The sequence below is a fragment of the Petaurus breviceps genome, unplaced genomic scaffold (genome assembly GCF_028583685.1).
Source record: "Petaurus breviceps papuanus isolate PSGF00001 unplaced genomic scaffold, PetGlider_PUasm1.0 129, whole genome shotgun sequence".
NCBI classification, from domain to species: domain Eukaryota; kingdom Metazoa; phylum Chordata; class Mammalia; order Diprotodontia; family Petauridae; genus Petaurus; species Petaurus breviceps.
In genome coordinates, this window is record NW_027185665.1 from 11,831,540 (window position 1) to 11,856,025 (window position 24,486).

General features: G+C 36.4%; 1 protein-coding gene across 1 annotated transcript in view; it reads right to left on the minus strand.

Moving 5' to 3' along the window:
* Positions 1-24,486, minus strand: part of LOC138173606 (netrin receptor DCC) — a 1,060,615-nt gene that overhangs the window by 259,081 nt on the left and 777,048 nt on the right. Inside the window, exon 14 of the mRNA XM_069103651.1 lies at positions 12,058-12,199. Within this exon, the coding sequence (XP_068959752.1) occupies positions 12,058-12,199 (142 nt within the window). The remainder of the gene's footprint in view (positions 1-12,057; positions 12,200-24,486) is intronic.

Genomic DNA, 24,486 nt, shown 5'->3' on the forward strand with positions numbered 1-24,486 from the left:
GGTATTTTGACTTAAAACATTCTGTTGACCTATGTGGTTATTTTAAGAAGGTTGAAAATTGAGGGAGGTACTCAGGCAATACATACCTCAGACTAGATGAAGAATTTGGAAAGTTTGTATAGTAAGTTAAAGAAGTGAAAATAGCTAACTCAGGTTTTACTCAGTTTTTTATATAGACTTTATGAGGAAGGGGAGGTGGATGGTGTAGCAGAAAGCACCCTAGCATCTCCAGGATGGCTGCTAGCACAGGTTCTTAGATCTGCTTTTCTAAAGGAAAGCAACTCAAAATGGGTTAACAATCTTACTTTAATCAAATATGTATCATTTACCTAGTCCAGGGGAAAAAGGTCAGTACCCCATAACTTCAGAGAATACAAACAGAAGTTACAAGCAGACAAATAAATACAGACAGAGAAACAGATCAGCAGACAGGGCTTCCAGCTGTCTGATCATTACATCCATACCTAGTCAGTACCCAGAGAGAGAAGCACCAACATCTGGGTTCTTAAAGCCTGGGGGGCTCAACGGCTGCCCAGAGTCTCATCTGGCCAAATCACAAAACTCTTCCCAAAGTGAGTCCCAAAGCAAAACCTCACATCAGAGTATATATAGCTTTTTCACGGGTCAGACAATGTCACAACCCTCTTGACCCATTACCCAATCACAAAGCAACAAGGTGTGGGCATTCCTGAAAAACAAGCCTCCCACCATAGGCTCCATGTGACCACATTCAGCCTATTAGAGGGCAGAGTATATTTTCAAATTAGGGAAGGTTCTCAGATTCACTTAAGCCTATCAAGGAGCCAAGGGGTAGGGAAGATCTTCAGATTCCCATTCCCATTACAGATGGTCAGCTTTTTAAGAGGAGAGAAGAGATTCCCGATATACAAGTTGAAAAGTGTGCTAGTCTACCTCCATTTAAAGATGGACACTATCATGGAGAGAAATGGGAGTGAAGGCAATGGGAGCTATATGGCTACAGTGAATTTACAGTTAAATGGATGGGCATAATATACACACACACACCTGAAGAATGGTCAGTCTAGCAAATGAATGATTTTGTCAAATTCATATACTTGCTTTTTATCTTGGTATTAAAAGGGAAGTCAGGAACCAGAAGCGGAGAATCACAGCAATGAATTCCAGGAGATATGAGCAGAAGGAGTAGTTACATGGAGGCATAGAACAGTGATGAATCATGATGTAAGATACCAGAATAGAAGGCATATTATAGAGGAGGAGCCCTATGGATTTGAGAGTTCTAAGGTGTCTCATTCATTCTGTATTAAATTGCTATCTCACATCTGACAAAATTTTCAGAATTGGAGAGTTGGAAAGGGTCTCTAAAACCAGCAAGTCTAACCCATAACTGAAAGGAAACCCCATTATAACATATCTAGGGGTCATAGACCCTGCTGCTTGAAAACCTCAAAGGGGGAATTAACTGTCTTCTGAGGCAGCCCCTTCCATTTTTGGATTATTATGTTCAAGATTCATATATTTATGAACTAATTTTCCCAACTGAGTTTCCGGTCCAGTTGCATGTCATAGTCTGGGCAATATATATATAATGTATTTCTATCAAATAAATTTAGATTGATCTTTTTCAAATTTGCTATGGATTTCAGAGTTGACTCTGCAATGCTGTGCAGCTCAATGCAATTAATCCAGTTGTTCCTGTGGATAGACCCATCTAGTGAGTTGCTTTATCAATAGGAAATCCTTCTTTGCTTGAAACTAACACAAAGTATCTTCTATGATACTAGCTAACATTGTAGGTGAACATAAATCTTACTTAGCCCCCTGTTTGATGGATTTTAATCGCTGGAAATTATTGAGTGAAATTATTTTAATAGTTATATCTGTCATAATGTTTTGTATGATTTTGATGTAGGTGTGAAAATACAGTGTCTGCACTGTATATCCTTTCAAGGATGCCCTTTGTTCTATAAGCTTAAATATTTTTTTAGATCAATAAACTATAAACACAATAGGATCCAATATTTGTGGGTTTATGACTGTAAATATATGGTCTGCTATAGAAATTTGTCTATGAAAGGCTGCCTTTTAATTTTTTCATTAAGGGTACCTTTATTGGGTACATAGATCATTCTCATGAACGTTTTATAGAGATGAGAAAGAATGGATCAGTCAGCAGATCTTGATTCAGAACAAACAAAAATTTCAGCTAAAAGACTGAATCTAGTTGTCAAATCCAGGGACATGGCAGCCAAAGGCTGCATCAGTTTAGAGATTAGAGTAAAATTCACTTGGAAAATATTGGGGAAAAGGACAACAAGCAATGTTACTTTGTACAACAAACTAGTGCAAATCATTTGAGGAGTAAAGAGGCCTGCAGAGAACTATGATAGGCTGTTCTAAAACTATTATTAGTAAATAAAAGAGGAAGAAAGGTAATAGTCATGAAATGGAACAGTTCTGATGACTTTTGTAGTAATCTGTTCTCATCTGTAATAATGGTAATTCCTTAGTACCCCAAGTATTCGATGAATAAATGTCATTAGCACTTAAGACTATCTGTCTAGGAGAGCTGCTTGACCTAAGTATAGTACACACAAATCTTTAAGAAGGGATAAAGGGGCAGAAGACGAGTGGAAATGATTTTATAGACATCCAGAGATTGATTTCTAATAAATCTGAAATAAGGTTAGGTTTCAAGGATTAGGGAAAGGGGACTGGGAATCATGGAGGGAGGTTTTTAAAAATAAACAAGCAGGGGTAACTAGGTGGTGCAATGAGTAGAGCACCAGCCCTGGAATAAGGAGGACCTGAGTTCAAATTTGGCCTCTGACACTCAACATTTATTAGCTATATGACCTTGGGCAAGTCACTTACCCCCAATTACCCTGCCTTCCTCCCTCCAAAAAAGACAAAAAATAAACAAACAACCAAAAAAGACTGATAAAAGCATCAGCAATTGCTGACCTAAAACTGGTTTCTATATTTAATAAAACCTCTTTCTATAGTGATCTTTTATAATGATGATGATAAGGATGCTTAAAATTTATATAGTGTTTAAGGTTTTCAAAGAACATTACAAATATCTCGCTTTAGCCTTAAAACCTCTTTGAAGTAGGCATTATCATTACTCCCTCTATGTATACATGAGGAAACTATTTAAACATGAGGAGACTGAAAGAGGTTAAGTGACTTTTTCAGGTTCATACAGTTAGTAAATATCTGAGCCTGGGTTTGAACTCAGATGTTTCTGATTCTAGGACAAGTACTCTATCCACTGTGCTGCCTAGCAAATTTCAGTCATGTTAACATATTAGTGATGTTATTTTTCTTTCAGGTACACTTTGAGTTTAAATGGTAGCAGGGTAGATATGAAGCTTAACATAATGGAATAGATAAAACAGCATTTTAGATTGTTGACATGTAGTCCATTGAAAAAGATATTTTGAAGATGGAACTCATTTAGCTCACTGAAATTCTATACTACCTATTCTGCTTTTACATAAAAGAGATGATGCCATCTTTTTTTTTTCTCTCAAGGGAATGAGGGATTCATCCTTCACTGTTAGAGGATTTATATTTGTACTACTTTATTTTTGAATGAGAATTTCCAAAAAATCAAAGACTCCCACTTCTTTGTCTAGTTTTAGAAACTCTGGAATATAATGGCCTTGATACATGAGGTGTGACCTGCCACTTGTCTCAATCTATTATTCTTTGTGCTGCTGGTGGTGAGTCTTATCTCTTTCATACTTGTGGCTAAAAAATTCTCACTCTGCTTCTGCATCCTGGTTTGAATGAAGGATACCCTGCCAAGGTTACAAGAGTAGAGTCAAACTCTGGCTGCTCATATTAAACTAAACATTCTCTTTAAACAGGGTTCAGATTGGACCCTTCCTCTGTCAGATGATCTTGCCTACCTCAATTCTAAAGGTCCAATTGGCTAGAATACTGGCTACCTAAGGATGATATTTGGGTAACAGAAACCTGGGAAATTCTTGTCCTAAGAGTCAAACAGATTGTCATATGGATTATCAGACTGCCTCCACATATCAGGTTCTGCAGACAGAGGATGAATTAATGAAGAGACTGGCAATGCATCTTGTGGCCTTGCTAAGCCTTGTCTCCCCAGGAACTAAGATTGCTGAGAACTTGCCTTGTGTCAAGATGAAGAAAAGACCTCCATTTGGATATTAAGTGCTGTGCTTAAGCTTGTTGTAACTCTGGGATAGATTCAATTGTGATCCAGAGGTGGGGAACTTTTGACCTTTTTGTGTTCTATGGTTGAACAAATGAATGTACTTTACTTATGTTTGGAAACTAATCTCCATTTGAGAAGAGGGGTTTTGTGATGGACTAAATGAAGGTACAGCCTAGGGGTGGAGAAGTATTAAGAACAGAGACTTTGTAATTGATTGAATGATTGGAAGGTCCTGGGGTGGGGTAGTACTTGGAGATTATTTAATCACACTTAGCAAATGCTGTATTTTGAATGATGTCATGTTTTCATCTTCTCTGTTCTTGGTTTGTCACTGAGTAAAATGGAGAGCACCTATGCTGGTATATTGAACCTTGGGAAGTTGCCTTTCCTTGGCATTACATTACACCTCTCTTTTAAAGAACTGAGTAATACTTTTGCCATCTTTTCATTTAAGGTAGTTCAATACTTCAATGATTCATGGTATATTGGCATGCATATTCCTTATACTGATGCCAAGTGCAACTTCTCTATCTCTCAGTATATGCTCTTCTAGAATTGCTGTAGCCAAAATAATTCTCCCATGGTGTTTAAACTTGATTACTCTCTCCAAATTTAACTAGTTATTTCTTCACAAAAAAGATATACAATTCAAAAATTAATCAACAAACTTTTTAAAGCACCTATCATAGGTAAGACATTATGTTAGGTACTGGGGACACAGACAAAAATCCAATATTCTCCGCCCTCGAGGAGTTTCTATTTCATCAGGAGAGGAAGGGGAATACATACATATACACATACATACATACATATATACACAAATATGTCTACAGTCACACAATTATATCTGCAAAGAAAAGGCAGAATTTCTATTTTATCATTCTGAAGAAAAGGAATAATTCAAGGAAAAAAAGATCAATATGATGACTAACAGTGATGTTAACTTTCAAGGTTGTGAACATTATATAGGTGACTGATGAATATCAACAGTGAGTTATTAGGAGAGAATTTGAATACTTGGCTGGCAATTTGTAGAAAGTGGAAGTTTCATAAAGGATCATAGCTATATCCATGGTCAAATAGAAAATTAATCTACCTTCCCCTCAGAACAACTTTCATGTGAAAAAAAAATTAGAGTTTTGCATGAACATGCCTTTCCCTTTTTTTCATCTATGTATTCATTCACATTTGTTATTGTTGTTATATTTGTGGTTTTTTTTCTTTTTGGAGGGGGAAGGCAGGGTAATTGGGATTAAGTGACTTGCCTAAGGTCACATGACTAGTAAGTGTTAAGTGTCTGAGGCCGGATTTGAACTCAGGTCCTCCTAACTCCTGGGCCAGTGCTCTATTCACTGTGCCACCTACCACTCCTATATTTGTTGTTATTATTACCATTACAGAAAAGGTAGTTTTCCTGGGTCATGCTAGTTATTAATTGGCAGGGGAGACACAAGGAACAATTTGAGGTTAATAAAAAGTTTATGGCTTAAAACCTCATCTTTCAAGCTCTGTGAGAAACAGTTGGGAAAGATAGCATCATTTTTTTTGGAACCTTCCTTTTTCTCTAACCCAATCATGTCTAGAATTCTTTCCTGCCATTTTTCTAAACACTTTAATACAATACCTATGAGTTCTTGATACAATTGTTGGGCAGGAGATCGTGAAACAAATAACCTAAATATTATTTGGGGAAGAAGTATGGCTTATGGGATAGAAAGAACATTGGGCTAGGGGCCAAGGCAATCTAGACTCTAGACCAGTTTCTTTCTCCAGCTAGCTATCTGACCTTAGGCAAATTACTTACTGTCTTTTCACCTTACTTTCCTTAAGTATAAAACGTGGAGGTTTAATTAGATGATCTCTAAGGTCACTTCCAGTTCTAAAATTGTATGACGATCTAATTTCTTTAAAATCATGATAACCCGAGTTGGTGACATTTTCAACCAATATAATCTTCCCCTCTTCCCTCTGATGCTAAACCTGTTAGAAAATTGCTGTGCTATTGCTTCCATTTTTCAGTCCATAAAATACCAATACACGTTTATCATTGTGTTTATTCTATATTGGCCATGGAACACAAGAAAACTGTTAAATTTAATCACAAACAACCTCCTGGGAAGAGTACTCAAAATTAAAAACAGCACTTTAAAATTTAGCTGACATGGGTTCCCACAATAAAACTGATAGCAGCTATTTAAAATCCTTGTTATATCTCTGAATTACTTTGTTACTGCAGATGTCTCATTATCCTAGGGAAAAAAAAGGAAGAAACACCTGCCTAACAAACCGAGACTTGGAAAAAAAAAATTAAGCATCTACACCTGAATATTTAAATCACCTAATTAAATCATTCTGGTATTCTTAAATTTCTTGCAGCCAAATCAACACACAAATGTGTCTTATAATGAGATTTTAAAACCATGGTCAAATTTTGCAGATTTAAATATCAGGGACCATCGTCTCTTCAATAGGATGTATGACTTCCGTTTACTACTAAGTGTATGTTGTCATCATGATTCCCTAAATTTACCCTAAGGAGGAGTCATAGCTTTGCTCTCTCCTATCAATCCATAGGACATTTTACAGACTCAAGGCTCCCTTACAATCAGGACTTTCTTCATGTTCTCCCCACAAGCCACTGCTACAAGCTAGCAAAACAAGGAAAAAGTTGATATTACCTTCACAAATATTATTGTCACTTAAATCTTTAAGAATAAAGAGGGTATCTCATGGTTTCTAAGAGTGTCTCAATTACAAATGAACCCTGACATACCATCACTTGATGGCAGGTAACCCGATTGAAACTTGATTTTTTTTTACCTTTGCTATCTCATCAGGATGAACATTCTTCTACAACATAATTATATGCTGTCAGAATTAGGGAGTAACTATATGACAGAAAGACACTATAGTTATGAAGATATAATCATAAGAATGAAAAAGAGACCCAGAGGTCTTAGAACTGGGTCTTAGAGGACTTGAGTTTCATTTCAAGGTACCAAAAATTCAGTGAGCATCTATAGCACATGCACTCATCCAGTAATAAGGAAACATTTGAACTCATTAGCTCAGATAATTATTAATTAAATGGCAAGAATAATTAGTTAAAATACGAAGGTACTAAATGGTCATGGTCAAATTTCAGGTGGGCTTTTCCTTAGACCACTATACCATCTTCCTCTGCTCTTAATGTTCATTCAAGGCAACCTCATCAGCAGTTTTTGAGGGCACTTTTATTATACCTGCCTTGACCACAAGAGTTGCCAACTCTATATCAGAAGAAAATTCAAATTATAACCCTGTTCAGCAATTGCTTTTGAAGAGGAAAACAATTTATAATCTTGAATTTGATCATACTAAGCTTAGCTGAATTTATCTCTCCCTATGTGCCAACACAGTTCATTTGCCAATTTAGTTCATCTAACATAAGAGGAAACACAATGTATAACATAATATAACATCTAATATAACATACCAAGAAAATGTGATACAGAAGGATATAGGAAAGCTCTCCTGATTTCTGGTAGCATAATATCTCTTGGTAAAAGGTGCTGATTCCAATGCATCCCTTTCTTAGTAGCTAGGTCTTCTTAGTTAGTTGCCTGAGCTATGTAGAGGACATTAAGTGTATTTCGCAGCATCACAAAGCTAATTTCATGGGTAAGATTTGAAACCAGGTCTCCTATTGCCCTATCCTAGCCATCTATTAACTATTCCATATAAATACCTACTATGATATATACTAAGTCATGGAGATCAGTAATTTAATATGGCAGAACTCTCTCAGTTCATTCTGTATCTCCTCCTGTCTCCTTGCCCATTTCACTTCTCAAGCCACTGTTATTCATTAAATATATGAGGTATTCAGCATAAGCATGTATGAATGTATACACACATTTATAATATGAATCACAATAGCAAAGTCTGTGATTATTACCCAAACTAACCTTAACTATAACTTCCAAGGAGGGATTGATGAGTTTTGATGATAGAGGTAGCTAGTGGTAAAATAGATAGAGTGTTGGGCTGGGAATGTGAAAGACCTGAGTTCAAATTTGATCTCAGACACAAGCTGTGTAATTCCGGGCAAGTCACTTAATCTCTGCTTACCTAAGTTTGCTCAACTTTAAGATAAGTATAATAGTACCTTCTTTGAAGGACTCTTGTGAGAATCAAATGAGATCACATTTGTGAAAAGAACTTGGCACAGTACCTGATTCAGAGTAGCTATTATATAAATTCCTGGATTCCCTTCTTTTTTTTGGGACATGTAAAGTTCAAGGTGATAGCAGGGGAGAAATTGGGGTTATTATCATGTAAGCAGCTGAAAATAGAGGAGGGAGAGAGGCTAGGTGGTGCAGTGAATAGAGCACTGGCTCTGGAGTCAAGAGGAACTGAATTCAAATGCAGCCTCAGACACTTAACACACACACGTACACACACACATGCACACACACTAGCCATGTGACCTTGGGCAAGTCACTTAACCCCAAATGCACTCTCAAAAGACAAAAAAGAAAATAGAGAGTAATTGAAACATGAAAAATGAACCTAAGTGTCAGAAGACCCCAAATCTACTCAAAGTTCTATGCCTAACTAGATATTTGATCTTTGCCAAATCTCTTCAAGCCTCAATTTCCTCACCTAAAAGTGTGGGTGGGTAGAGGTGGGAGTCACTCCAGTTGCATCCTTCAGTTTCTATGATACCATAGTGGTTAGGGAACTGAAGATGTAACAGAAGGAATTAGATTTGAATCCAAATTATGCTCCTTCAGCAAACACACATTAAACATGTATGATGTGCAGGACACCATGGTACATGGTAGGGATACAAAAAACAAAATGAAAAATGACACAGTATTAGTGAAGTCACTTAACTACTCTGTGTTTCAGTTTCATCATGTGTATAATGATGTGATTTGGACTAAATGATCTATATTATTTTTTTTCCAGTTCTCAGTTCTCTGATTCTATTTTTTTTTTGTTTCCTTATTTCTCTCTTACTGCTCTCCTTACTTTAACATATGAGATACCATAATAAGAATGTCTTCGAAGATTTGGTAAAGAAAAAAGTGTGGTGGGAGGGGAGGGAGCAGTTAGATTAGATGAATCTAAGGCCATTACCACTTCTAAAATCCTGCAATTTATGTTCTATGTTGGAGAAAAAAGGAAGATTACCAAGACTAGGTAAAGATACAACTTTGATGATTTCTGTTACAATAAACTAGATGTTTGGTGCTTGTTATATTTTGCTCTCTTCTTAGCATATTGATCTCAATTATGTGCTTCTTTATCTGCTCTTTTATCAGCTAAACCTTGGGAGAATCTTGACTCTACTGTGACTATCAAGATAACATACAGAACTCGATTAACTGTTTAGGAATTCCTCAGATGGCTGTCTTCAGGATTCTGCCCAAGTCATGACAAACCATATTATTTGTGTTCAGATACTCTGGAAACACTCATATAACATGTTTAGATTCATTATACTGATCAACTTGATAATAACGAGTCTCATGGGACAGAGAATAGCTATCATCAACTTATACAGCAATGTTGTCTCCCATGAGTTTTCAAAGTGTATGTATTTTGTTGGAAGAGGTAATGCATGTGTTGTCCCCTCCAACTTCCCACCCTCAAATTATGTGGAAGGCAAAACAAGTGTCAAAAATGCATTGCTAGCGTGGTTAGGTGGTGCAGTGAATAGAGCACCTGCCCTTGAGTCAGGAGGACACGAGGTCAAATCCGGCCTCAGACACTTGACATACTTACTAGCCATGTGACCTTGGGAAGGCCACTTAACCTCAGTTGCCCCTGCCATCCCCCCTCCAAAAAAGCAACACAAAAAAAACCCAAACAAATAAAAAAGTGCATTGCTTTGGCAGCATATGTTGGACTGGATGAAATTTATGTCAGGTGCCAATTAGATCATATGAGTTTGGATAGCCTTTCTGGTTCTGAGATTATTTGATTCTCTGAATATTTGCCTGGTCATATAATAACACGAACATAAACAACTTTGAACATAAATACTCCAAAAGTCTTCCTCTGTTTCATAGAAGAATATGAGAAATCTGACTCCTTGAGGACAAAAGAGGAGTGATTCTTTATTTTGGATAAGATGCTCAAATGTATACTCTGAGAGGAAGAGGGTAGGAAAATCTTTCAAATGGTACATCCCTGACTCTCCAGAGACAGACAGAAAGAAGAATATGATCTAGTCAATTAGACTGTGGTATTGAATTCAGAAGACTGGGATTAGAGTCCCAGCTTCTATACTTACTGACTCTATGATTCTAATTATTTGCTTCACTTTTCTAAACTGCAGTTTTGTCATCTACAAAATAGGTCTGTTGACTCTTACCCCATCTACTTCATTGATCTATGGTAAGAAATTGTTTTGTGAACATAAAGTACATATGAATGTATGCTATTTTTTTTCGGGTTGTATAATATTGAGATATAACACGCCTTATGTAACAAAAGTAGCTTAGTTGTTATGAGTCAATGCTTGAATTTTTGAATATTATTTCAAGGTAAGACCCTAGTGATTTTAAATAGTTTATGGAAAATTTATCATAGGATCTAGATCTTGAGACAGAAGGGCTCTTGGGGACCATACTGTCTAATCTTCCTTTTTTAGCAGATGAAGAGGCAGACTCAGAAAGGTTAAGAGATTTGTCTAGTCACACAAAAAGTAAATCCTGAAAGAATTCAAACTCAAGTCTCACTGACGCCAGGTCCAGTGTTCCAAGCAACAAACCCCTTCTTGCCTCCTAATCATAGCTACCTTCAATCTTAATCCAGCATAGGGGGAGTCAATTTAAATTTGAGGGTGCTCTGCCTGGGCATGGCGGCTGTTAGTAATAGATGTCAGTCTGCTTTTATCCAATCTAGGGCCTAACTACTATACTGGCTGCAATATCGTATACTATATTATACTAATTTGGCTGATTGTAGCCAATCTGGCTAGGGGGTGGGGAGAGGGACTAATGAAAGGACCTGAAGAGATTAGAGATCAGTAAACTAAGACCCAGCTGAGATAATGTGCCCAGGAACCAGCAGGAGTCTTGAGAACCAGCAGAATAACTCACTCAACAGCATCACACAGTGGCAATGTCACACCCATTAGGAAGCAAACCTATTGAAATCATTTCTATGATATGGTTGGATGACATGGGTGGTCCTGCCATGTCAGAGTCATCAATGACTTCTCAGTGTCTGTGCCTTAGCCATAGATATTCCTTATGTAGATGCCCTTCATGTGTGACTATTCTTCTCACTTCTGGTACAAATAATTGTGATAGAATACATACTGTTTTATGATGAGAATGTTCTACTTTGACATCTTTGCCTTCATTTCAAACTAATTATATCTTCCAACTGACTATAAAATAAATGTATCAGTGGAGGCTCATGAACTATGGTTTTCAGACAATATATAAATAGATATAGATAGACAAACAGAGACAATAATTTGAAAAAGGAAGAGGGCAGATGATCATGGAAGGCTTTCAAATGAAATAAAATGAGCTTTAGGATTTTAAGAAAGAAATTTTAAGAAGCCATATCAGTGCATAGAAGGTATTTAATCTAATTGAATTAAATTGAATTAAGTTAGGAAAATAGAGAAAGTAATACACATTAAACCTGCAAAATGCCAAAGCTTGGGGATTAAGATAAATTCAGAAGCTAAATCTGTGATGATAGCATAATGTAGACAAAGAAGTAAAAAATATTAAGGTTGTGCTTGTTCAGGCCAATTAATGTTACCCTACTGGTAAGATATCAATGTTCCCTTAAAAAGAAAGTATATAACATTCACAAAGCACTTAATTCATCAAAATCTTTCCAGAAGACACCATCTGAACACTGACCTGTGAACAAGTACCAGAGGTTGTTTGGCTCTAATGTTTCCATTTCGCCTCGGCGGGTTGTCTTTCTATGTCGGATTTTATAACCAGTAATAAATCCATTTTGTGTGCCTGGTGGTGGAGGTAGCCAACTCACTTTGATACTCTGTAAAACAAAAGATGTTAATGTGGAAAGTTGATCAGAGGAAAGGAAGCAATGCAAGTTTCAGAGGAAATACAGAGGGGAAATGATAAGTATTAGGGCCTTGTTGATGTTTAGTTATTTTTTAGCCATGTCCTACTCTTCCTGACCCCATTTGGGGTATTCTTGGCAAACCTACTAGAAAAATTTGATGTTTCCTTCTCCAGATCATTTTACAGATGAGGAAACTGAGGTGAACAGGGTTAAGTGTCTTGCTCAGAGTCACCAAGTTAATAAGTGTCCAAGGCCAGATTTGAACTTACGTGTTCCTGATTTCAGGCCTGGCACTCTATCCTTTGTACCACCTAGTTGCTCTATTAAGGAGCAGTTTCAAGCTTTTATGTTTGTTTAAGTTAAAAAAAATGACATGACAATTAGAGATATTACCATTTATCAAATTCCCAAAAGGAGAAAAAAGAAAGACCCAATTAAAAACAAATGAAGAGATCTCAAGAGGCCATCAAATCCATTTTGTAGATGAGAAAACTGAAGCCCCAAAAGATTAAATATATTGCCCCTGATCACCCAGGTAGTATTTGATAAGATTTAAACTTGACTCCTCTAATTCCAAATCCAGTGCTCTTTCCATTGCTTCCCTCTACAATTTTTAGATGAAAAAAAATAGTTGATAAAGGTTAGTCATGAATATATTGACAAGAAATATATCTGAATAACACAAGTCAGGATTATATTGGCTCCACTAGAGCAATGAGCATTGGAAGGGAAGTCAAGGTAACTGTCCTACTTCTACCTTTGCCCATCTATGGGTAAATTGAATGAGTTACTTCCTCTTTGGAAGTCTTAATTCCCTCACTTATAAAAGAAAGATCCACAGGATATCATAGACCTAGTCCTAAAAGGGATTTTAGAGGCCAATTAATCCAACCCCCTCATTTAACTGATCAGCAACTGAGGTCCAACGGTTAAGTGTCCTAGGCCATAGAGGAAGTAAGTAGCAGTACTGAAAATTCAAAACTAGATCCTCTGACTGAAATCTAGAGCACTTTCCACCATGTCGTGATACAGTCAAAAACTACTAGACTGAGTGATCCTTTCCAAGATTATAATTTAAATTTATAATTATAAATTAGGTTTATAATTATATGTAATTATAATTTCATACAAATATAATTATACATTAATTTGTAAGTTTATATTTAATCAATAATTAATTTATTATAAATATGTAATTCTAGATATAGAATTTATAATATATGAATTCATTAGAACTATTCTATCTATAAATGAAATATTGTAGTATATTTTGAATATGAAAAGAGCAACAATGTTTAATAAATGGCAGACTTTCATCATTTAAATGATGGCTATTTTTAGTGTACCCATTTGAAAAGCAAGTGTGGTATTCACAATAGTTAAAAATTACTATAAATTTCCCACTAACTCTAGAATATTTTATAATGCTAATGATTGCTTGAATATTATTTATTTTTAGACAGCAATTTTTCATTATTATGTTTGATAATTTCATAGGCTAGTATCAATTTTCCCCATTTATCCCATGTACTATTAGTACTTTTCAATGATTTTCCTTGTGTCAGAAGTTCAAGCTCTTGCAGAGTTACTCTTTTATTTGGATTTCCATCTTTGGAAGTAGGTCTTTCAATTGCTTTTCCCATTCTTCTCTCCTGTTCTCATTTGTCGTTAGATCCCAGATAAATGTGTTTGGCTCTCTTTTAAAAATACTTTTGCATTGATTTCCAGCATATGCAAGCTGATTTAAAGCTATGGCAATGGAATTCTTTAAGTTCAGTTCACATTTCTCAATTTCTCAAGAGAGGATATAGCAAAAAGCCTCAAATTATATTGTTTTGAAAAGTGAATGTCTATTTTATAAATGATCACATGACTAAAAGTTTATAGACACTCTATATTAAAGAGTAATACTTTTAACCCTGCATTCCCTATGGAATATGTTCCATAGTCACTGTCATAGATAGAAATCTCCCATTACTTCACTAAGCTACCTAAAATGATCACCATTAGGGGTGAAAAAAGATTTACTTTGAGTACAATCTAATCTCTGTGGAGTGATTTAAGGGTATTATTAAACGTCTTAACTACTGTTAACCCTATAAGCTTCTTCTATGATGCCTTGGATTAGAAACTGTTATTCTCATAAAAACGATAAAAATTAAAAACAAAATTCATTCAGTCTTTAAGCAAGTCCTGTGCTTGATTTGCTTAGCACGGTGCTTGGCACATAGGATATAATAAGTGTTTATCGAATGACTGGAGTTAAGAAGATTTGCCTCTGATGTTTACTATCATTATGACCATGGACATGTCATTAAATTTCTCTGACTTTCAGTTTCCTAAACTAAGGCTAATAAGACTTTCAGTGTCTATCTTGAAGAGTTGTGAGAATTAAATACAATAATATGAAAATAAAGGTTTTACAAAAAATAAAGTACGATATCAAAGTTATTTTGATGAATCAACATCCTCCCCACAAAGCTAATATAAAGAAAGAATTGGTTAGCCTTAACTATAAGTCATTATAATTAAGAGAAAAGACAAGTTTTTTTTAAACAAATGAGTTCAGTGTACTTAACATAAAAAAAAAACTCCTATAGTAATTATATCTGTTTTATTCTGCAGTGCTACTTTCTTTTTTTTTTTTTTCAAATGCTTTATTAACTTCTGGTTTACATCACTCATTTCTGCCATATTTTGAGTTGCAAATTTTCTCCCTGTTTTCCCCCTACCCACCACCCCAAAATAGCAGTTACACAGGATATCCCCTCCTCCAATCTGCTCTCTCCCATATTTTCTCTCATACCCCTTTTGACTTCTCCAGTAGCGCATGCCCCAGTGCCTGTATATCTTATTTTCCAATTGTGTGTAAAATAGTGTTATATAATAATAATAATAATAATAATAAATATATTTAAACATTTGATTTTAAAACATTGAATTCCAGATTCATTCCCTTCCTTCCTCGTCACCCACCCTTACTGGGAAGATAAGCAGTTCAGTATAGGTTGCACATGTTTAGCTAATGCAAAACATTAACATAGCAGATATATTGTAAAAGACTGACCTTATTTTCCTCTCTCCTATCCCACCTCCCACTTGTTCTATTCTCTACTATGATCCTGTCCCCTTTCAAAAGTGGGTGCTTCCAATTTCCCTCCCCCCCAGCCTGGCCTCCCTTCCATTATCCCCTCTCCCATCTCCTTCCCCCCCTACTCTCCTGTAGGGTGAGATACCCAATTTATTGTGCATTTCATTCCCTTCCTGAGCCAAATTCAATGAGAATAAGATTGACCCATTCCCTTCTGCCTTCCTATTCTTCCCCTCCATTGTAACAATTTTCCCTTGCCTCTTCTGTATGAGATAGTTTACCCCATTCTGTCTCTCCCCATCTCCTCTCATTATATTATTCTCTCACCTCTTAATTTCACCTTTTAACTATCATCCCTTCCTAATAAATTGGTCCTGTGCCCTCTATCTATGTAAACCTGTACACATATATACACACATTCAAATATGCATCCATATGGCCATATACCCTCATATATAGACATACATATATTTCTATTCCCTACAACTATTTTCATACTGAGAAAAGTTTCATCAGTTACATTTATTGTTTTTCCATGTTGGAATATTAATAGTTCAACTTTGATAAATTCTTTATGATTCCTTTTCCCTGTTTACCTTCTCATACTTCTCTTGCTTCTTGTATCTGAATGTCAAATTTTCTAGTCAACTCTGGTTTTTTCATCAAGAATCCTTGAAAGTCCTCTATTCCACTGAATTACCATATTTTCCCCTGAAACATGATACTCAGTTTTGTTGGGTAAGTGATTCTTGGTTTTAATACTAGCTCCTTTGACCTTCAGAATATCACATTCCAAGCCCTTTGATCCCTCAGTGTAGAAGCTGCCAGTTCCTGGGTTATCCTGATTGTGTTTCCACAATATTCACATTGTTTCTTCCTGGCTGCTTGTAATATTCTCTCCTTGATCTGGGAATTCAGGAACATGGCTATAATATTCCTAGGAGTTTTCTTTTTGGGATCTTTTTCAGGAGGTGATCAGTGGATTCTTTCAACCTCTATTTTGCCCTCTGGTTCTAAAACATCAGTTTTCCTTGAGGATTTCTTGGAGGATGATTTCTAGGTTCTTTCTTTGATCATGGCTTTCAGGTAGTCCAATAATTTTTAAATGATCTCTCCTGGATCTATTTTCCAGGTCAGTGGTTTTTCCCATGAGATATTTCACATTGCCTTCTATTCTTTCATTTGTTTGGATCTGTTTAACAGAATCTTGATTTCTTATAAAGTCATTTGCTCCAATCTAATTCTGAAGGAATGATTCTCCTCATTGAGCTTTTCAGATTCTTTTTCCATCAGACAAATTCAGCTTTTTAAGGCATTCTTCTACTCATTGCCTTTTTGAGCCTCTTTTGCCATTTGAGTTAGTCTATTTTTTGGTGTGATTTTCCTCAGTCAGGCTGTTGACTCTCATTTCGTAATATTATTGCATCGTTCTCATTTCTCTTCCCATTTTTTCCTCCACTTCTCTTATCTGCTTCTTAAGGTCCTCTATGACCTTTAACCAGCTCATATTTTCCTTTGAAGCTTTTGGTGCAGGAGTTCTTACTTCACTGTCTTCCTTCTGTTCCATGCTTTGCTCCTTTTTGTCCCCAAAATAGGAGTCTAATGTTGGGTTCTTCTGTTTGCTTTGATTCCTTTGCCTGGTCATGTTGCCACTCAATTACTTGACTTTTGGGATTTTTGCCACACTAGGACTCTGCTACCAGATAGGGGAGCTTCGTACCAAATGCTGAGGTTTTGTCAGCTGCCGGAGGTATTAGTTGGGTACCCTTGCTGAATCCTCCCACTCTTTGGCAAAGCTTGACATACACCCCAGGATCTTCACCCTATACTGCAATCCAGATCCAAGCAGGTTAAAGCAAGAGTGATTATCCCTCAGGTTGCTTGGTCCCCCTACACTCTGCAGGCCAGGAGCTGAAGCTGCCTCATGGGGGTGGCTGCACAGCTTGATTCCTCAGCGATGTCTTGCCCTAGGGTCAAAAACCTACATATTCCCAACTACTGGATCCCAAAGTCCACAGTGCACTGGCCTCTCACTTTGTCCTTAGCATCTATGTGTTGATAATTCTGGAAACAGCCACAGCTGCTGGTGATCTGGAGTCCCTCCCACCGACAGCTGGTCAGGCCCACCCTGGGGCTAAAACCTCTGGCTCATGCAGGCCTGGGCTTGGCTCCCAGAGTGCTGCGCTGGCCGATTCTTGCCCGCCTGCTGGGCTGTCCTCAGCAGGAGGTTAGCTTCTCTGTGTCATTTTGTGGGTTCTGCAACTCCAAAGTTTGTTCAGGGTCCTCTTTTACAAGAATTGGGGTAGGTGGAAGCCGGAGCCACGCAGAGGACCTGCTTCTACTTCGCCATCTTGACTCCACCCCCAGCCCTATATTTTTTAGAAAATTATTCCTTAAATAGTTAATAAAATTTTGATTCTTTGGTTATTCCTCATTATATTCTTGCAAAGCTCTTTAGTTGGTGACTCAGGAATCAGAGGTACAGAGAGTAAAGATCCATATCAAAGTCATATAGCATTTCTGTACCAAGGTAAGCCTAAGTTTCATTTCTAAATCAATTTGATATCAAATCTTTGTTCTAAAGAAGTTTTCTTTAGTGGGAATCTTTCCAAAGGAATATATTTCTAAAAGTAGCAAAAGAAACATTTACCTGCCAAGTACACATATAAGGCATTTAAACAGTTTATGGAACCTGAGGAGCGTGTTGGTCTTCTAAGAAATCTCCATTGTATTACACCCATGTTCTGAACTTAAATGTTCTTACTGGCATGTTCATTGGACTCTAACTAAATCTTTCCAGGAGCAAGGACCATGACATAACATTTAAGTTATCTGCTCCAGGAGTGTAGACACCAAGGGCTAATGAAAATGGTGCATTATTGGTAAAATGTATAAAATGCTAATTTATCTTCTGATCCTTCAAGATTCATAGAGTTTTTATCATGAATATGCTTTTATAAAAATAATATCTTGTGATTAGAATGTTACATTTCTTTAGAGATTTGGGAAACCATTTCTCTAGTTATAAAAAAAGTAATGTACACTTTGCCCTTATCCTGACATCGAACTAGACCTTTAATAAATCAGCCAATTAATAAGTACATGTTGGATTTCTAATATTTACACAATACTTCAGAGTTTTTCCATAATAACCCTGTGAGGTAAGTATTGCAAATATTATATCTATTTTAAAAGGGAAATTAAAGCTATGAGAGGTTAAGTGATTTTTAATTTATCCATTCAACAAGCATTAGGCACATGCCAAGTGCCAGATACTGTCTTAGCCACTGGGGTCATAAGACAACTCACCTCTATTCTACCCCCCACCTAACTACAACTACAGTAAATAGTCCTTGCCCCCAGAGAGCTTACATTTTATTTAGAGAGAAGGAACAAGATAATAAGATAAATAAAAACGATACACAAAATAATGTGAGGGGGAGGGCAGATCAGGATATGCCTTGTAGAAAATGATTTTTTTCCTTGCAAAGTTGCTAATAATCTCATAATTGCCGAATCTGTTTTAATTGCCCTAATCACCTTTTCTCAAACCTGATCCTTCTTGACTTCTCTCCAACACTTGACACTGTTGACTTTTCTTGGAAATTCTCACCTCTAATTGCTGTCAACATTGCTCCCTGCTGGTTCTCCTCCTGTCTGACCTCTTATTTCTCAGTATCTTTTGCCCAGTCACCATTCATGTTACTCCTATTAACTATGGGTATTCCCCATAGCACTGCCCTTAGACCCCTTCTCTTTTCTCTTTATACTTTCATTTGGTGACCTCATTTCTCAAGATTTCAATTTTCAACTTTATGAAGATGATCCTTAAATCTAAATATGCAGCCCCATTCTCTCTCCTGAGCTATATATCCCGTGTCCCAATTAAACTGTTTATTACATATGTGCAACAGGATGTCCTGTACACATTTCAAAATTGTCACGTTCAAAACAGATCTGATTATCTCCACTTCAACCAAAAATAATCCTCTTTTGAAACTGAGGAAGAGAGGAAGGAGTAGATTCCAGGCATGGCAGATAACTTGTTTAAAGATTCAAAAAACCAGGGAAATTGAATACTATGTTCAGTGAAAGGCAATTAAACCAGTTTGGCTGAAAAGTAGTATATGTAATGGAGAGTAATGTGAAATAAGCTTCAAAACATGGGCTGGAACTAACTGCAGTGGGATCTAAATGACAACCAGAGTAATTTTCATTTTAACACAGGGGCAATTAGAAATCAATGGAGCATCTTCAGTAACATGGTCAAGCCTGTTTTGTTTTCTTTTTTTTTAAGCATATCAATTTGTCAGTGGATATTGTATTGGAAAGTGAAGAGGTCTGAGGCAGGCAGAACTATTAGGAGGATCTTGCTGTAGTCCATGCAAGAAGAGATGATAGCATTCATTAGGGTGATGGTTGTGTGACAGGAGAAAAGCAGAAATGTATGAGATGTTATAGGGAGAGAATGGATTTTATTGTTTTTTAGTCATGTTCTGATTCTTCATGACCCCATTTGGTGTTTTCTTGGCAAAGATACTAGAGTGATTTTTGCCATTTCCTTCTCCTTTGCCTTTCCTTTGCCATTTCCTTCTCCATTTTACAGATGAAGAATTGAGGTGAACAGGATTAAGTAACTTGCCCATGGTCACACAGCTACTAAGTGTCTGAGGACAGATTTGAACTTAGATCTTCTTGAATCAAGGCCCAGTGCTCTATTCACTGTACCAATTAGCTACCCAAGAATAGATTTGACGTGGCAATTGACTTGATTGCCTGGACTTGGTAAAAATCAAACTATAATAAGTATCATTACTAGGATGTGAGTTTATTCCAGTTTCTCACTTTAATCATGTATACATCTTGGTATTTTAGTTTAAGGGTATTTCTTCTGTAATTCAAGTTCAGACATCTAAAGGTAACAGTCCTGTCTTTTCCTTGAAACACATAAACAGAGAGGCATAATATGTCCTTTGTATCATGTATGAACTAGTTCATTTTTATTAGTTGCTTTTGTTTGCTAACTACCAGTTAATATTTCTGGCTAATCTCTAGTTTTCAAAGAAATTATGACAAAAACACTGTGATTTGTTCTTTATTATATACAACCATTCTCTGATTTACAAGATGTTGAGAGCCAAAATATTTGATTCAACACTCAGATTATGCGGAGAGCCAAGGAGGTCTGATCCAGGACTCAGATACAATCTTGTCAGCTGTTCTAAAGGAAAGCCTTTCAGAGGTGGTTTTCAAAAGCTTGCTCCTGGTATGCAAGATGCACTACATTTAATATGCACTACATTTAAAAGGTTGTTATTTGAATTTTGAGATCAAAGGCTCTACCCCAAGACTTTAGTCACCTATAACAAACCCTTAATTCTGTGCTACTTCCAGCATATAACAGACTAAGATGATGATAAGAAAACTTGAGTCCTGTTCTTTTGTCTCATTTGCTCTATAAAAACCATGTCCTAAGAATCAGTAAATGGAGTTCATAGTTCTTCCTTGAAATACCCACATGGTGTGATCATTTCTTATTCACATCTAGGATCATGCTTAGTGCTGGACACTGAGCAACCCACAGCACAGGATATATAATACTTGGATGCATGGTTTCCACTGACAATTTCCTTTTCCTTATATCATATTCAAGGCTTTTTCTTCTTTTCTCAGTGTTTCTGATTGATCTGAAATTTATTGAGCTCATGTTACTGGAAATAGGCAACGTCTCCTGGTGGTTTGCAAAATAATTTTGAAGAGGGGGACCTGACAATTGTATTTCCATATGAACTAAATGTCAGGTACTTATATTGAATATTCTCTGGAATCACTTCCATGTGACTTGGAATATTTTTCCAGACATTTTTCTTCTATAATTTCTTGCAATATGGCATTTTTTTTTTTTTTTTTTTTGGTTCATTATTAACTGCCTTTTCATTTCTCTTCCTGGCCAATGATCCTCAGATTATCTAACAAAGCACTGTTTTTATTTTTAGTTGCTTTAAGTTATAAAGACTTTTTGTTCTATCAGTTTTGCTGATTTATTTGTTGCTGTTCTTGTTCTCATATTTTTTGTCCTATACCCATTTTGTTTTCCATCTCTGCCTTTATTTTGCATAACGCCACTGTTTTATCAAGAGTTTCCACAATTTGTTTTACATCATTATTTTCCTGTTTGAATTCTTCTTTCAGGAGATTTTTTCATTGCCATTTTAATAGGTTAATTTGATTGACATTAAGTTTCTGAAATACTTTGTTCATTTTTCTGGTAGTTCTCTGCTCATTTAGCAAGTTTAGTTAATGTTGATAGGTTCACCTGGATATTTCTTGAGCATTTATTCATTTTCTTAGGGCCCAGTTTTTGGTTTGCTCTTTTGTGTTTGCTCTATCCCTTCTCTTTTCCATTGTTCTTTTACCTGATGGTGCATTTCTTGATTTTTTAAGGTGAAACAGTGGAGTAGTGACTAAGCAGTAAATTACCACTACATTCAGATTTCCTGACTATGGCTTCAGTGGTCAATTCACTATCTACATAGCACATGTGCTCAGCAATATGCTATATTTTCTAGATTTTTTTCCAGCATTTTTTCTTCCACTGTCTTTGTTATTTTAATGATCTAATAGGGTTGTAGCAAAAAATAAACTTGGTAAAATGAATAAACTAAAATTATGATATTCCAAATGGAAATAGTAGAAATACTAAAAAAGGATAAAGTGTCCTTTCATCGTGACATTTTAGTTTTGCACATCCCAAAAGTATTATTTTCCCTTTCGATATTATAAATATTCAAGAACTTTTGACATATGAAGTTGGAAAGGTGGGAATTCTAATAAAATTGATGTCCTTGAGTTGATGTGGACAGCTGTTATTAATGATGACATAAGACCATGCTAGTGAAAGCATTTCTGTGAAACCTTTTCAGAATGGGAAATCTGATTTTATTCTATAAAGAAAATTTTGTTTGTGGTCTACCAAAGATAGAGTTATATACACTTTGAACATTATTTGTTTTTTAATAAAATTGTTTGAATACATGTTATGGGTCAGATAAAAGAAAAAAAGCAAAAAAGCAAGCGCTACTTATATTGAAGAAAGGTTATATGATTGTGGTCACACTGAATGACTTTGAAACATTAGACCAATTCTTAAATCATTTTGTTAGATCCATTCACCATACAGGTCCTATTTTCTCAGTGGCATTCAATGGTCACATCTCACTTCATCTAAATCATTCACACATACAGTGAGAAATATCTTCCAGCATATGTTCCATTTTTTATGTATTCCATTTCTTATAATACATAGTTCCTGGCCAAGACAGACTGATAGTTCAATCTAAATTAGTATTGCAAAATTGGCATGCTTGATTTTTCTGGCTTCCTCTCATCACTCTACTGTTCATATTGTCTACACAAGGAAACTACTGGTTTGCTCTGTTTCACGTAAAATGACTCCTATCAAACTATGACCTAGAAGTTAGTAGTCCCCATGTCAATAATAGTTGCTGTGATAGGGAAAAGAAGAAAAGTAAATGAAGAAATGATCATATTACAGGCATATCTACATATGTCTCTGCAAATTACGAACACTATAGAAAGCAGATGAAAACATGTATGGAGAAAGATATAGTGTCGTCTTAGTTTACAAGCATGAATATGGTCTTTTGGGGAATTATGGGAAATTTTCCAATGCAGTATATATTTATGAATTATGATCTAGTGGAGAGGAATATGGAAGAGAGTCCTGCATACAGTATGTAGCTAATAAATATTTGTTGAGTTCATCAGGACTCATTTTTACTTCTATTTTCTTCCCTTCCCCACCTTCCCCATAAGTGTAGATGGCAACACCACTTTCCTAGTCCCTCATTCTTGCGACCTAAGACATCACCCTGTGTTCCTCACTATCCCATTCCCTCCATATCCAAGCTGTTGCCAAGGCCTAGAATTTCACATTTGTAATATCTCCCACATATGCCTCCTTCTCTCCTCTGCATTGCTGCCACTGTACTGCAGGCCCTCCTCACCTTATGCCTTGATTACTGCAATAGTGTGCTCATGGGTCTGCTTACCTTAAGTCTCTCCCCACTCAGATCCACCTTCATTCAGTCATGAAAGTGATTTTCCTAAAACATAAGTCTGATCACCTCACTTCTAAATATCAGTGGCTTCCTACTGTCTTCAGGAGCAAATACAAAACCCTGTTTGTTAATTAAAGCACTTCATAACCTAGTGCCCTCTTTTCTCCCTGATATGTACTATTGCATCCAGTGACGCTGGCCCCCTGGCTGTTTCAAGAACAAGGTCCTTCATCTCATGGAGCCAGGCATTCTCTCTGGCTATCACCCATGCCTAGAACATTCTCCCTTCTCCACTCCCACCAGTGACCTCCTTGACTTCCTTAAAATCCTAACTAAATCCCCATCTTCTAGCTTCCCTTTTTATTTTAATTCATTTATTTACTTTTAGTTTCCAGCATTCAGTTCCACAGTCCCTTGTGCTCCAGATTTTCTTTCCCTCTTCTCCTTCCCCTCCCCCTCACGGTGGCATGCAATCCCATATAGGCTCTGCCAATACTTTCACATTAAACATTAGTAAAGTTGTAAAGAAGGATTAAAATCAATTAAATTCCCATCTTCTAGAGGAAGTTTTCTTCAATCCATCTTAATTCCAATGCCTTTCCTCTATTAATTATTTCCAAATTCTTCTGTATATAATAGCTTGCTTTGTGCATGTTTGTTTAAATATTGTCTCCTTTGTTAGATTGTAAGTTACTTGAGTTCAGAAACTGTTGCCTGTTTTTGTATCCTCGTCACTTGGCACAGTGTCTGACAGATACTAGGCCATTAAAATATTTAGTGAATTGAATTACTGAATAAATATTATGAATTATCAATATATGCTACAGGAATGGGAATTTGAATATCTTCCCTGTTCCTTAATAGACTTAGGGGGTAGTTTGAAGACCTCCCCTGCTGTGAAGATAAAAACTCTGCACAGGAAGCTTCCCTTCTGTTAAAGTAAAGTCTGCCCCCTAGAGGGCACAGGAAGCTTCCCTGCTGTGAAAGTAAACTCTGCCCCCTAGAGGGCACAGGAAGCTTTTGTGAAAGTAAAGTCTGCCCCCTAGAGGGCACAGGAAGCTTCCCTGCTGTGAAAGTAAACTCTG